The sequence below is a fragment of the Protomyctophum bolini genome (genome assembly GCF_963924005.1).
Source record: "Protomyctophum bolini genome assembly, chromosome: 13".
Classification (NCBI taxonomy): domain Eukaryota; kingdom Metazoa; phylum Chordata; class Actinopteri; order Myctophiformes; family Myctophidae; genus Protomyctophum; species Protomyctophum bolini.
In genome coordinates this window covers 20,808,543-20,821,497 of record NC_137874.1, presented here as the reverse complement: position 1 = coordinate 20,821,497, position 12,955 = coordinate 20,808,543, and the positions used below count along the sequence as shown (strand labels likewise).

General features: G+C 43.3%; 1 protein-coding gene across 1 annotated transcript in view; it reads right to left on the bottom strand.

Annotated features, from left to right (window-relative positions):
* The window catches only part of fat3b (FAT atypical cadherin 3b), a gene marked incomplete at both ends in the record, with an annotated part of 105,817 nt that overhangs the window by 60,963 nt on the left and 31,899 nt on the right, over window positions 1–12,955 (bottom strand). The window contains 7 exons of the mRNA XM_080781087.1: window positions 252–373; window positions 564–722; window positions 1,447–1,661; window positions 3,174–3,384; window positions 5,005–5,280; window positions 11,146–11,282; window positions 12,273–12,344. Coding sequence (XP_080637213.1) covers window positions 252–373; window positions 564–722; window positions 1,447–1,661; window positions 3,174–3,384; window positions 5,005–5,280; window positions 11,146–11,282; window positions 12,273–12,344 — 1,192 coding nt within the window. The remainder of the gene's footprint in view (window positions 1–251; window positions 374–563; window positions 723–1,446; window positions 1,662–3,173; window positions 3,385–5,004; window positions 5,281–11,145; window positions 11,283–12,272; window positions 12,345–12,955) is intronic.

The window sequence follows — 12,955 nt, the reverse complement described above, 5'->3', positions numbered from 1 at the left end:
GTTGCAGAACTGTTGAAGTGCTCTTGAGAATAGAAAATGATGCACCAATAGAATTAAACATCATCTTAACTCAATAACTCTTTACTTTAGCATCAAGAAAATAAGTACACATTTGAAACTGCAGTTTGGATGGATATATGGATGTAATTGGGAGTGGATAGTACAGGATTTACTGTATGGAAGGATAGATAGATACAGCAGCAGGAGTGTGATGTCCCGAAAGGAATAGATGCCAATTTCATCACATTTACCTCATCTGTTGGAAGACAGGTGGGTTGTCATTGATGTCCCCCACTTGGACAATGACAGTAGTGTTGGCTTTCACCCCAGCCATGCTCAACGCACAAACTACCAGGAGGTAGGATGTCACAAACTGATGATGAAAAACAGAAACAAAGTACAGCAAGCTGAGAAAACAATTTAGTTTGAAGTTGCCCAATGAGTGATTGACCCATTCACCAAAATATATACAGTATATTATTTTCGATATATAATTTGTAAGGATTAAACTCTTTGTATTGTGCACACATGTTCACACATAAAAGACTAAAAGACTAACAAACCTCAAAGTCTAGCAGTTTGCGGGTGGTGATGACACCAGTGTGTTGGTTGATTGAGAAGCAGCGTTCTTCGTTTCCCCTAGTGATGTCATAAACGAGCGCTGAGCGACTGAGGGCACTAACCGTGGTCACATATGTTCCAATGGCGCTGTTCTCTGTGATCTGGAAAAGTAGGGGCATCACTGTTTGAACGGTAATGGTGCTTTGGTAAAGAATAGAATAGAAGAGATGTTAAAGCAATTAAAATACAGTATATTTCTATTCTACTATTGTCCTTTAATTCATTTCAACAATACAATACAATCAAAACAACAATTTCTCTGCATAGCTTCAACCATATCATACATAATAAAAGTATACTGTGAGTTGTACTGTGAGTTGTCATTGGACTAAACATGCCACTACTATATATATATATATATATATATATATATATATATATATCTCTCCATGCCTTTTTCCATCCAGCCATAATCATCCATGCTTTCATCTTCAGCTTGGAACACTGACTCTGGGAGAATTTGGGCATGTAGATCCCTCTATAAATGCCTCGTCTTTCTCATCATATCTGTCCACGTCCATGAATTTCAATTTCAGTTTCTCTGACCCTCTTTCCCGCCCATCCATCCATCCGCCTGTCCGTCCCTCTGTTCATCCGCCCATCATTCATCATTCATCACCCATCATTCATCCGCCCATCATTCTGTCCGTCCGTCCCTCTGTCATCACCGTCTATCCGGGGACTGCCCATAATTCTGACATCCCGTTAGTCCGACCTACATGGCCGGTTAAGACTGAAGTTAGGGTTAGCAACCTAAGTGGCCGGTTAAGACTGAGGTATGGCCGGTTAAGACACCACAAACCACCTATCTAACAATCCCTTTACCTCAGCTTGGTACTCCCTCTGGGAAAACTTGGGCTTGGAGATGTCAGAGAGTGTCAGGGAGATGCGGACTGAGGCCGTAGTCATCAGTGGAGGTAACCCACTGTCGGTGACCCGGATCGTGAGGACATAGAAACCCACTGAGGTCAAATCCAGATCTTTCGCAGTGAAGATAAGGCCCGTGGCATTGTCTATGCCAAACACACCACCTGTGTTACCTGAAGGACACACAGGGTTCAGACGTGAAACAATGTAATGTAATCGATTTGGTGGACACATTTTTAACACTTGCTAAGTGCCTAGATTCCCCAGCAAGATTTCATCTATTTATAGCGCCGGTGGCAGAAGTGGGACACAAATCCCTAATTCTGGCGGTTTCACAGCTTTACTCTACCCACTGAGCCGCACAGGATCACATCAATGATCAATACATGACAGCGGTAACTTCTGGTTATGAGGGACACTCATGTCTGGTTCACCAGTTTTGTGAACAGCATCAATTGCCTTTTGGCTTATAGTTTAGCTGAAAGTTTAATGACGTTGGTTCCATTCAAACACTTTCATGTTGCAAGGAAAAGGTTTAAAGCTGCAATACAGGTTAATGAATAAACTACCACATCTGCAGTGGTTCGAGGTGGTCTCACTTCTCACAGGGTAAAAGAAGTAACGCACATCCTCCATTGGCACTGAGCCAAAACTGTAGAAACAGTGAACAATGAAAAGAAAGCAGGGGCTCGCAACTCACTTTATGATGCTCCAAACTTTATGTAGCGACAGGCAGGCAAAAAATACATATTTAGCGACAGGCAGGCAAAAAATACATATTTTTTGCTTGCCTGTCGCTAAATAAAGTTTGGAGCATCATAAAGTGAGTTGCGAGCCCCTGCTTTCTTTTCACAGTCTCACTTCTCTCCCATTAATTAATTTGTGGTTTAAGTAAAAATAATGGTAATAGTATTAAATTCAATCCAAGAACAACACAAAAACGTTTCTGCCTTTTTTTTTTAACTGTCTACCCAGGCTTTTGGGAGCACCCTGAACAGTTTTGAAGTTGCTTGATTGAGTATTTACACATTTGATATTCGACACCGTTCAAACTTCAAACTATTAACCATGATAGTTTCATCGAAAACACACGGTTTTGGCGACTCAAACTGCTCATAAGGACAGTGTTTTCTCTAATCTAACATGGTTAAAATGGTATTTGAAATGGTATTTGAAGTGCAAATATCTAATTACTGAATCGAGCAACTTAAAAACTGTCTAGGGTGTTCACAAAAGCCTGAGTAGATGATTATTATAAGTATGTTTGTAATGTATTATAGAAATGGGCTTCATAGGAAGTGTTACAAAACAAATTGACACCGGTGTTAGTTGTAGTAAGTAATTCTACTACTATCTCATAAGCCCAAAATCTCCCCTGGCCAAGCAGGGATCCCTTCTTGTTTGAGTGTAGCGGTAGATGTTTGATTTCCCATGAGGGAGACTCAGCTTTGTATCCCAGGTGTTACAGTTGCAATTACCTTTCTCAGGCAGGACAGGCACTAGCTTTAAAGCCCATGGACACATCCAGTCGGCTCTTGGTTCGTCGATATCATCTTGTAGTTAGCATTTGTTATTCACCTTCAAGCGGCTAAGCAGAATGTAAGCTACAGAAGTTGTCTGACAGAAACAAGTGTGCCTTTAAAAAAATAAAGTAAGATAGAGCGTCCTTGCAGACAGGACCTCACCTGCTTCTATAACATAGGAGAGTCGTCCATTGATCCCGTTGTCTTTATCTAGAGCTGTCACCTGCAGCACAGAGGTGCCTGCTGGCGACGATTCGTAGGCCACAGCGTCGTACACCGTGTCGGTGAAGTACGGGATGTTATCGTTAGAGTCCTCCACCCCCACCAGGATACGAGCCAGGTCCCGGTTAAATGGAAACTCCTGATCTTTGACCTGTGAGCGATTGTGGGATGGAGGGAGATAAATATGGACGGGGTGGTCGGAAAGGTTGAGAAATGGGAGGAATTTGGAAAATGAAGTTAAGGAGAGCCAAGCGCAGGTGCCGTGCCACCAAGATGATTAAAACCTGGACGGAAGCAAAGGCACTTGCTCAAAACGTGCACATGTAGGCTACACGTCACATACTAGTGAACAAAGACCCACAAATGCAAAGTACATTTACAGATGCATGCGTGTGTGTGTGTGTGTGTGTGTGTGTGTGTGTGTGTGTGTGTGTGTGTGTGTGTGTGTGTGTGTGTGTGTGTGTGTGTGTGTGAGAGAGAAGAGGAATAATACTCATTTCACTTAGTCAGTGACTAAGCTGCTCTGTCACAGAATAAGAACCAGTCTGGTATGACACATTGATATCGTGTCCTCTATGAATTATTTGTTTACAGGTATAATAGAAGTCACAATGTAATCTATTTTGAATAATCTAATAACAATAGTTATGATAGTTTGAACACAAAATGTTTTAGTGAGGTTTGTACCAACCAAACAAAGTCAAACTTCAGATCAAGGACTGGGCCTTGGCCTGGCCAAGCGGTCCAGGCACCTAGGCTGGTAATCCGGCCTGACAGCATGTCGCAGGTTCGAGTCCCGAGCCCGACGACCTTTGCTGCGTGTCTTCCCCCCATTTCTCTCCCCCTTTCCTGTCAAACTACTGTAAATCTATCAATAATATTAGCGTGTTAACATACTATAAGACTATATAACCTACTCCAACATCACCAGAAAGTCCAACTGCCAGTGGTCATCCAACGTTAGCCCACGTGAGAAGTAGCCATTGCTGCGTAGCGGCTGAGCCCTACGGACATAGTACTGTCAACTTCAACCGTGCCCTTCAGGCTGAGTTCAGCCAGAATCAGCAACAGGTACCGTAAGCTCATCTAGGTTCATTAGAACATTTACAGAGTCAGAGCTAGTTTGTCCTTAATTGATTTCCCCCTCCCTTTACTGCTTCCTTCACCCCATTTCCCCTATCACTTTAAGATTCCATAGTAGTAGCCCCTATTTTATTATTCTCCTCATTGCAGTGGCCATGAACAGGGTTTTATAGGTTTGTGAAGATAGGCATTTCATCAATGTTTTATTGAACTGCCTTTTCTATTCGTTCCAACGAACTGTGCAGATGTATGGAGAACCGAATGACCATGAGCCATGATGTATAGGGCTCGTCTGAGAACGGTCTCAAGAGAGCCTTTTCTATTCATAAACTGTATGTACAGTACACATGTGCGTGCATGCATGTGTGTGTGTGTGCGTGTGTGTGTGTGTGGGTGTGTGTGTGTGTGTGTGTGTCAACTCTCTCATCCGGATAATGAAGGGCCTTATACTGTGCATGTGTTTGCGCATGCTCACACACGCGCACACACACACACACACACACGCACGCACGCACACACACACACACACACACACACACACACACACACACACACACACACACACACACACACACACACACACACACACACACACACACACACACACACACACACACACACACACACACACACACACACACGACACACACACACACACACCACAGTATATTTATCGTCCATCTCTCACCATAACCGTGAGGATGTGCTGCGTCCTGGCTTCATAGTCCAGTCTGTCTGTGGTGTAAACAGCTCCAGTGCCAGGGTTGACTCTGAACAGCCTCATGCTGGCCGGGTCCACGCTGCCGTAGATGGAGAAGCTCAAGCGTGCGCGGTCGTCCATGTCCGAGGCTCTCAGACGCAGGAGCTCCGTGTCCACTGGCGCGTCCTCTGAGACGCTGACGTCATAGGCGGGCTGGGAGAAGACGGGGGGGTTATCATTGCTGTCCAGGACCTTGATTAACACCTGAGAGGAGAGAGAAACAGAATAGAGAGAGGATGAATCCAAAGGGGAAATTAAAGTATTATATTTCTACAACATACAGTATACAGTTCAACGTTTCATTTTTGTCTCCACCGGGTGGTTTATTGACATCAAATATGGCCTGTCAGCTCACACCCAAATCCAATACTTTGCGCACAAATGTCATAGCAAGTTATACAAAACAAAAAAGTACCAATTCCATTGTCCCCATATTTCCTATTCCGAGTGTGTTTGTCTTATATGTAACAGCAGCACCACGATTCCAAAGCCCCTTCAGGTACATTTTTAAACTATTTTCAGCAATGGGATAATAATGTTTTGGATCTTGTTGAGCTGGTCATTTTGAAAGTAGCTCTCAAGTTAAAAAAAAAGTGCAGGCCCCCCTGCTATACACAATCTCTATAGTCATGTGATCAACACGGATCTGTCCCATTTCCCATATTCCATCCTGATTAGCTAAGATTGGCTTCCAAAGCTCGCAGGATTGGTCCGCTTCGAACAAAATGCAAGAAATCATGAACACAGCATGCGATTTCCGTGAAATTATACTGTACACGCGCATTTCCACTAGGCGAAGGATGAAATGCCACTTTTTTTTTCTTTCCAAATGAGCCTCACAGTGGCGCTATAGCGGGCCAATTCCTGTTTTTGCCTATAACTGCACCGATCTGTGTACAACTTTGTATGCGCACTCCCTGTAGGCCAAGGGAAAAACCTTCGCCCTGCATTTTTCACATCTGCCTGTTATAGCGCCACCATGAGGCCGATTTTAGCAAAACACATTTCTTTATATTACTCGCACTGAATTTATTTATTTATCACGAGCAAATCGGTAAACATGATCTCTATAGAGCGCCGCAGTCCCCGCCCCCTTTCAGAAAAGCGAGTGGCCCAGGAAGTGGAAGCCCCATGCATTCTCCCATCGGCACTTTTAATATAATTTATTTAAAGACGGTTACGCCGCGGACAAAGCCAATTCGGATCGTGACGAATCATGACAATGAACACAATATTTTGGGACGATCAAATCATTAGAAAGAAGAAAAGAAAGTCAGGAGACAACACTATTTGTTTTATTTTTCGTCTTATAAATTATTTGATCGGCCCAAAATATTGTGTTCATTGTCATGATTCGTCACGATCCGAATTGGCTTTGTCCGCAGCGTAACCGTCTTTAAATAAATTATATTAAAAGTGCCGATGGGAGAATGCATGGGGCTTCCACTTCCTGGGCCACTCGCTTTTCTGAAAGGGGGCGGGACTGCGGCGCTCTATAGTCATGTGATCAAGACGGGTCTGTTTGATTTCTCATATTCCATCCTGATTGGCTAAGATTGCCTTCCAAAGGTTTCAGGACAAAATGAACGCAGCGTCCCAGTGCGGTGAAACTGCTCACTAGCCATTTGACATTTTTCAGATGAGCCTCATGGTGGCACTATAACAGGCCAAGTCACATCTTTACATATAACTGCACCGATCTGTGTATAATACTAAGGAAAAACGTCTGGCCTGCATTTTTCAACTCTGCCTTTTAGAGCACCACCAGGAGGATGACTTATGTGGAACCCATGAAATGTACAAATCGTCATCAGCGAGTCATACTGACATGGTGACATGATTGGGACGAAAAGCAACAGCAATGCTGCCTCTAGCCAATGGGAACTTATGGGAAGGGGAGGGGAAAATATCCCTGGCAGCAAAGCAGGCTGCAGACAGACGTGCATACTACAGTTATTTGACACGTTTGCAATGTTCACACGTCACTCGATATAACTTCAGTTCAAACCAAACTCGGCTGAAAACCACAACAAAACCACAACAAAACACAGTCAATGAACCACGCACAGAAGGTCGGAAACGGAAAGCAACAGTTGACACTGACACACAAACATAGACGTTACTACAATAATAATCAGACTAATGGGGGGGGGGGGACGACACAACGGAGACACCTGACAATTATATCACTATGTGATCAATTCTTGTTTTATATTAGTCCTGTCACACTCTGTCCCAGAACGTGCCATGCTTGGACCACCAACCTAATGTTGTGTGTTTCCCCGCCCCCGTCCTACCTGAGAGACAGTTTTACCCCTAGCCCTGGGAACGTACGTCCCAAACTCTTCTCCCTTCTGGCTCCAAAACTATGGAATGCACTTCCCATTACAATCACAACTGCAAATTCACTCCCAATCTTCCGCTGCAGTCTGAAAACGCACCTCTTCAGACTCCATCTTAGCCCACAGCACTTGCCGTATAGTACTTGCCCTGGCCTCGACCTCCTACAGGCGTACTGTATGCCCAGGCTCAACTCATGTAACTTACAGTAAATAGCACTTTATGTAGACATACTGTACAGTAACACTCTAGTGTATACACATAGTTTCCTTAGATAGATATTCCACTGTTAGGTTCTTAAGTTTACGTAGGATTCATGATGACTTTTTTATGTTTTGATGTATTACCATGTTTTTTGTTCTTGCTTATTATATTGTAAATCGCTCTGGATTAAGAGCGTCTGATAAATGCCTAAATTGTAAAGGCAGCTGCGGACAATTGGACTAATTGTGACTTGTGAAGTGCTGTGTTTCTGTGACTCCGTGTCGGTTCTTAAAATGATGCCATGCTGTTGGAGAGCCTGGGGTTTCCTTGTGTTTAAGTTAAGTATCATTCGCCCTGTGAGGTGTACTTCTTATTTATTAGTTTGAGTAAAGACTGTTGTGCCGCCTTTCTGGTTTCCGTCTCCGTTTCTGGTTCCACACAACATTCATGTAGTCATGTAATCAATCTGTCTGTCATGGTCTGCCACTCCACAGACATGTCTCCTCCCTGGCCACTCCCACAATCCATTCCTTCACACTGCAGTCCCTGTTACTCACCTGTCTCCAACTCCCTCATCAGCCCTGCTTCCCATTACAAACCTGTGAACACTTTGCCATTAACCTCCTCCCTATATAACTGGACTCCTTGCTTACACTCTTCGTCAGTACATGTAGTTTTTCCCTGAGCAGTCCTGTATGTTCCATTGTTCCTGGTTCTTTGTTTTTGTGCTCCAGTCCTCTGAAGGTTTCATTTTTGGACTTTATGTATTCTGCGCTTTGCATTGTGCTTCTACATTTTAGCATTTTGGCATTTAGAGCATTTGGACATTTTTGTTTTTCCTGAGCTTTGTTTGTCAGCTGCCTCATGCTTTAATAAATATGTTTATTTTGAACCTACTGTCTTGAGACTCTGCATTTTGGGTTCAGTCATCCTGGTATCCTGACACTGTCGATCAATCTGTCATGTATAATGTTTGCCAGCCATCCATTTATTGAAAACACAACATGCATTCATTTCCACAACATTACTAAGCATTATGATTCTGAAGATACTGTAACGTCACAAACAATCCTATCCTGGTGGAAAATAGAGAAAATATCAGATCTACAGGCCCACAGTGACTCGCATCATGACGCGTTGTCAGCTTGTAGATCTGCAATATTCACTACTTTTGTTTGACACGCTCGTATGATGAAGTGCAACATTATTATACGAAAAAACCTAAAAAGACGGTAATATAATAACATATAATTTAGAGTAGCCAGTGATTTTCTCCTTTTATCACTCCAAATGCCGTGGTTTATGTCAATTCTCGAATTCCCCACCCATGTCACTGCAGTCTTGTCTCTGCTGGCTCACCTGCCAGAGAGGAGCTCCCACCCGGGAAGACGTAGCCCCTCACCCTTCTCCTAGTCCTAACCATTCAACACCCCCCACTGTCAAGGCAGAATCGCTGGTGCAGCAGCAAAGATTGGCCTGCCCACCCGGCTTGCAGAGCGGCTTCCCTCCCTCCCACAGCCAATTATGCTCATAGGGATACTCGTCATGGCTAGACTAGACTACAAGGCACTGAAAAATGCACAGCACAGCTTGGTTTATGATTTGAGTTGTAACACATGACTCAGCAAAAACAGCAGAGTTTTCCTTGATTATCATGCTTTTCTCTCTGACCTTCATTTGTCCAAAACTGTTCATCGTGTAAGTGATTAAATTTGGTTATGAGTGGAATATTACAAACATTTTAAAGGAGAATTCCATGCTTCTTACGTAGACCAAAGAGGTCCAGGTGTTATTTTGTGCAAAAGCGCATTATTAGCTATTTCCCCTACCATAAGCCCTCAATTAATTGAATTGAATTGCATTGAATTGAATGGGGCATTGGGTTGTTGTGCTTCATAATGTAAATAGTATCCCAAGCGGCACACTTTACTAGTTATTTCGATGGAAATACCAGTAAGCAAATTAGCACTCAAATCCAACCCCCATTGAGGGCACAAAATAACACCTGGACCTCTTTGGTCTTAGGACATAACAACTACAAATGAAGGTAAGAAAGCATGGAATTCTCCTTTAAGGTTCATATCTATGTAGGCCTAGTATTCAAATTGTAAAGTTCTGACAATTCATGTATCGTGGAAAAATAAGAACACAACTTAAAGTCGGGTGGGGAGTTTAGCCTGAGTTTTGTATGTGTCAGCACAAAGGACCATGACGATCATTAATACAAAATTAGAAAGAAATACTGTTTCTGAAGAAACAGTCTGAGCTCACTGAAAACATTGTAAAGAAAAATTATGTTTAATGGTATTTGAGAGGAATGTACCTTCAAAAGTACAAAAGTCGAATTAAAATCAGCTTTTGTCAAGATAACAGTGAAATGTGATGCAGCCAACAATATACTATGTTACGTAATGGTATGTATAGTTTCTTAGCTGTACCTACATTTATAAGCACAATGTAAAGTTTCTTTTAACTTTACTGCCTTTATTGATAGATACAAGTGAATATTGACAAGAAAGAGGGAGAGAGAGACAGGTGGAGACATGCAGCAAGGGTCATCATGAACGGGACTCAAACACACGACACGCTGTCTGGCCAGAGCCTATATGTGGCATCCGCCTGGACCACTAGGCCAGCGGGCGCCCACCATGTCAAGTTTTAGCTATATCTGGGCAACCACACTTCAGTAATACAAGTCCAAAAAAAGCTAAAAGTTTACACAAAATCGAAGCAGCAGCTGCCTGTTCTGTTGTAGTCAGACACAAAAAATTAAGATATTAGAAAGTTCTTTCCGGGTCAACATAAAAAAGAAAGACTGTGGGAAAAGACAACAGTTGAAAACTATTGATTTGAATGAGATCCTGACAATCAGGTGTAAGTAGTATGGACGTGGACGTAGATGAAGTTTCGATCGACTCCCCTAGCATAGTCAGCTATAGCTCCAGCTACCTGGTGCTTTCACATTTATTTATCCAGGTTATTCCTGGTGAGATTAGGTTTCCTTTTAAAACAAATCCGAACCAAGACAGCATGATCATGTACGCTTCACGTCTGACAGCAACAAGAAGGTAACTGAGAGAATAACTGAGAGGAGCAGAACGTCAAATGCACAGACAAAAGACAGAACAAAAGCTAGAGAAGCAGACAAACCGAGACAGAGATATTTGTATAGATGTTATAGGAGATGCTGCAACAGCATTAAAGCGAGAGAGAAAGAGAGAGAGAGAGAGACAGAGACAGAGTCAAACAGAGACAGACACGATATGGAGAGATGCACTAGGCTCAATAGCCCTAAAACAATCAACGCAACCAAAGTGTGGTATTTCCCTATAGATCCACGCAACAGCTGCAGCATGATGGTCCTCAACTTAAGGACTACTCAGACATACAAAACATATTCCCTCTTAATTAGGGAATGAAACGCTGCAGTAATTGCTGAGTGTCTGTGCAATCAAACGCAGCAAATCAAGAGGATACTGTAGCTGTACCTTTGCCATGAGGGGAACAGAAGGATAGAGTGCGTACCTGTGCTGTAGCGAAGCTGGACCCGTCTGTCACCTGTATGGTCATGTTATAAACAGCCTGTACCTCTGCATCCAATGGTCTCGCCACCACTATAGTCCCCATCCCCATCTGAAGGTCAAACTGCATGTCGAAGCTCCCTAGTGTCACAAATACACACACAGGCAGACAGACACACACGCACACACACACACACACACACACACACACACACACACACACACACACACACACACACACACACACACACACACACACACACACACACACACACACACACACACACACACACACACACAAACAGAGATTGACACAGATGAACACATTCGTACCCCCACATACACACACGGATCCCAGGAGTTTCAATCACTTAGTATTCACTCAGAGTGCTATACTCTCAGGCGCTTTAAGTTATTACTGTGTAATTGTTTTGGCCAGGTGCCGGTGTCTGGAGGGCCCGTGAAATGAAATGAACTGAGAGATGCTATGCAATCTAGCACCGAAAAGCCACTTGCCAGCCTGAGAGCTGTTAACAGCCACATAAACATCTGTCTTATCACTGCAAAACACAACCATCTCTGGGATCAGAAAAACAGGGGTGCGAGGCCATTTTCCACAGGGCAGAAAAGTTTAAAGTCAAGGGGCCTTAATGTTTGATTAGTGCGAGGGAGAGCATTGATAGACGTGTTTGGGCATTCAGCGCCATCCTTCGTCTCATTCTAGCTTCTCTCAGAGGAGATATCCAGGGCATCGGCGTTTTTCTCAGTGTATGAATACTGATTGGGCATTTTTCACAGGACCACTCAACCGTAGTGAGTGAGTAAAGCACAGGGATTTAGCCTTTCCCCCCCCCCTCTGTCAGGAGAGAAGGTCGGTTTATTTAGGACTGAGAATAAAATCGGACAGCATTAAGCAAAACAAAAAAGAGATTACTCGGTTTGTTGGCCGTTAAATAAAGAGCAGTGTTTTGACATCTCGCTGTCACTAATGCGAAGGGCGGGAGAGTTGGTTTTGTCTAACGGAGTGGAAAAAACAACGCAGATATCTATTTCTGTCTAAACAGATTTGACAAATGGGGGAACTGGCAATTTAAAAGGCAACTTTTAAATAGAAAGTTAGCTTCACCACACCTGTGTCGAGGGAACAGTTCCTGCCACATGCATTTTGAGGAATGTAGAACGCGTCTCGAGCAAGTCTTCCCCCTTCATAGAGAGGGAGAGGGAGGGAGGAAGAGAGGGGGAGGGAAGGAGGTGGAGAGAGAGGGAGAAAAGAGGGAGAGAACAGGAAAGAGAACGGAAGGAGAATGGAAAGAGAAAGGGGAATAAGATAACGAGAAGAAATATGAGAGGTTAATAAAATAATTAATATAATAAATATGAGAGGCTAATAAAACATTTACAAGTTAGACATATCTTTTCATGATCAGATATGCGTTTCGCCTAGATCGTTTATTTTCTTACTACACATCAATATCCGGTGTGTTAATTAAATTTCCGGGCGTGTAACAATGTATGCCTATAAGTCCTATTGAAACTGTACAGAGTGAGCTGTGTTAGCAAGCACACTCTGCACACTCCTTTCTCTCCCGTGTATCGTGGTGACGGTGGCTCCTCATGCGGCCTGAATCGTATGCATGCACCATGACATCTATAGACATAATTGCGAACGCAGTGATTGCGAACGCAGTGATTGCGAACGCACTGAGCACTTACTATGAGACCTAGCAGATCATGTCTGTCTGTCTGTGTGTGTGTGTGTCTGTCTGTCTGTCTGTCCCGCTTTTGTGCCCATATATGGAGCTGAGTGATTACGT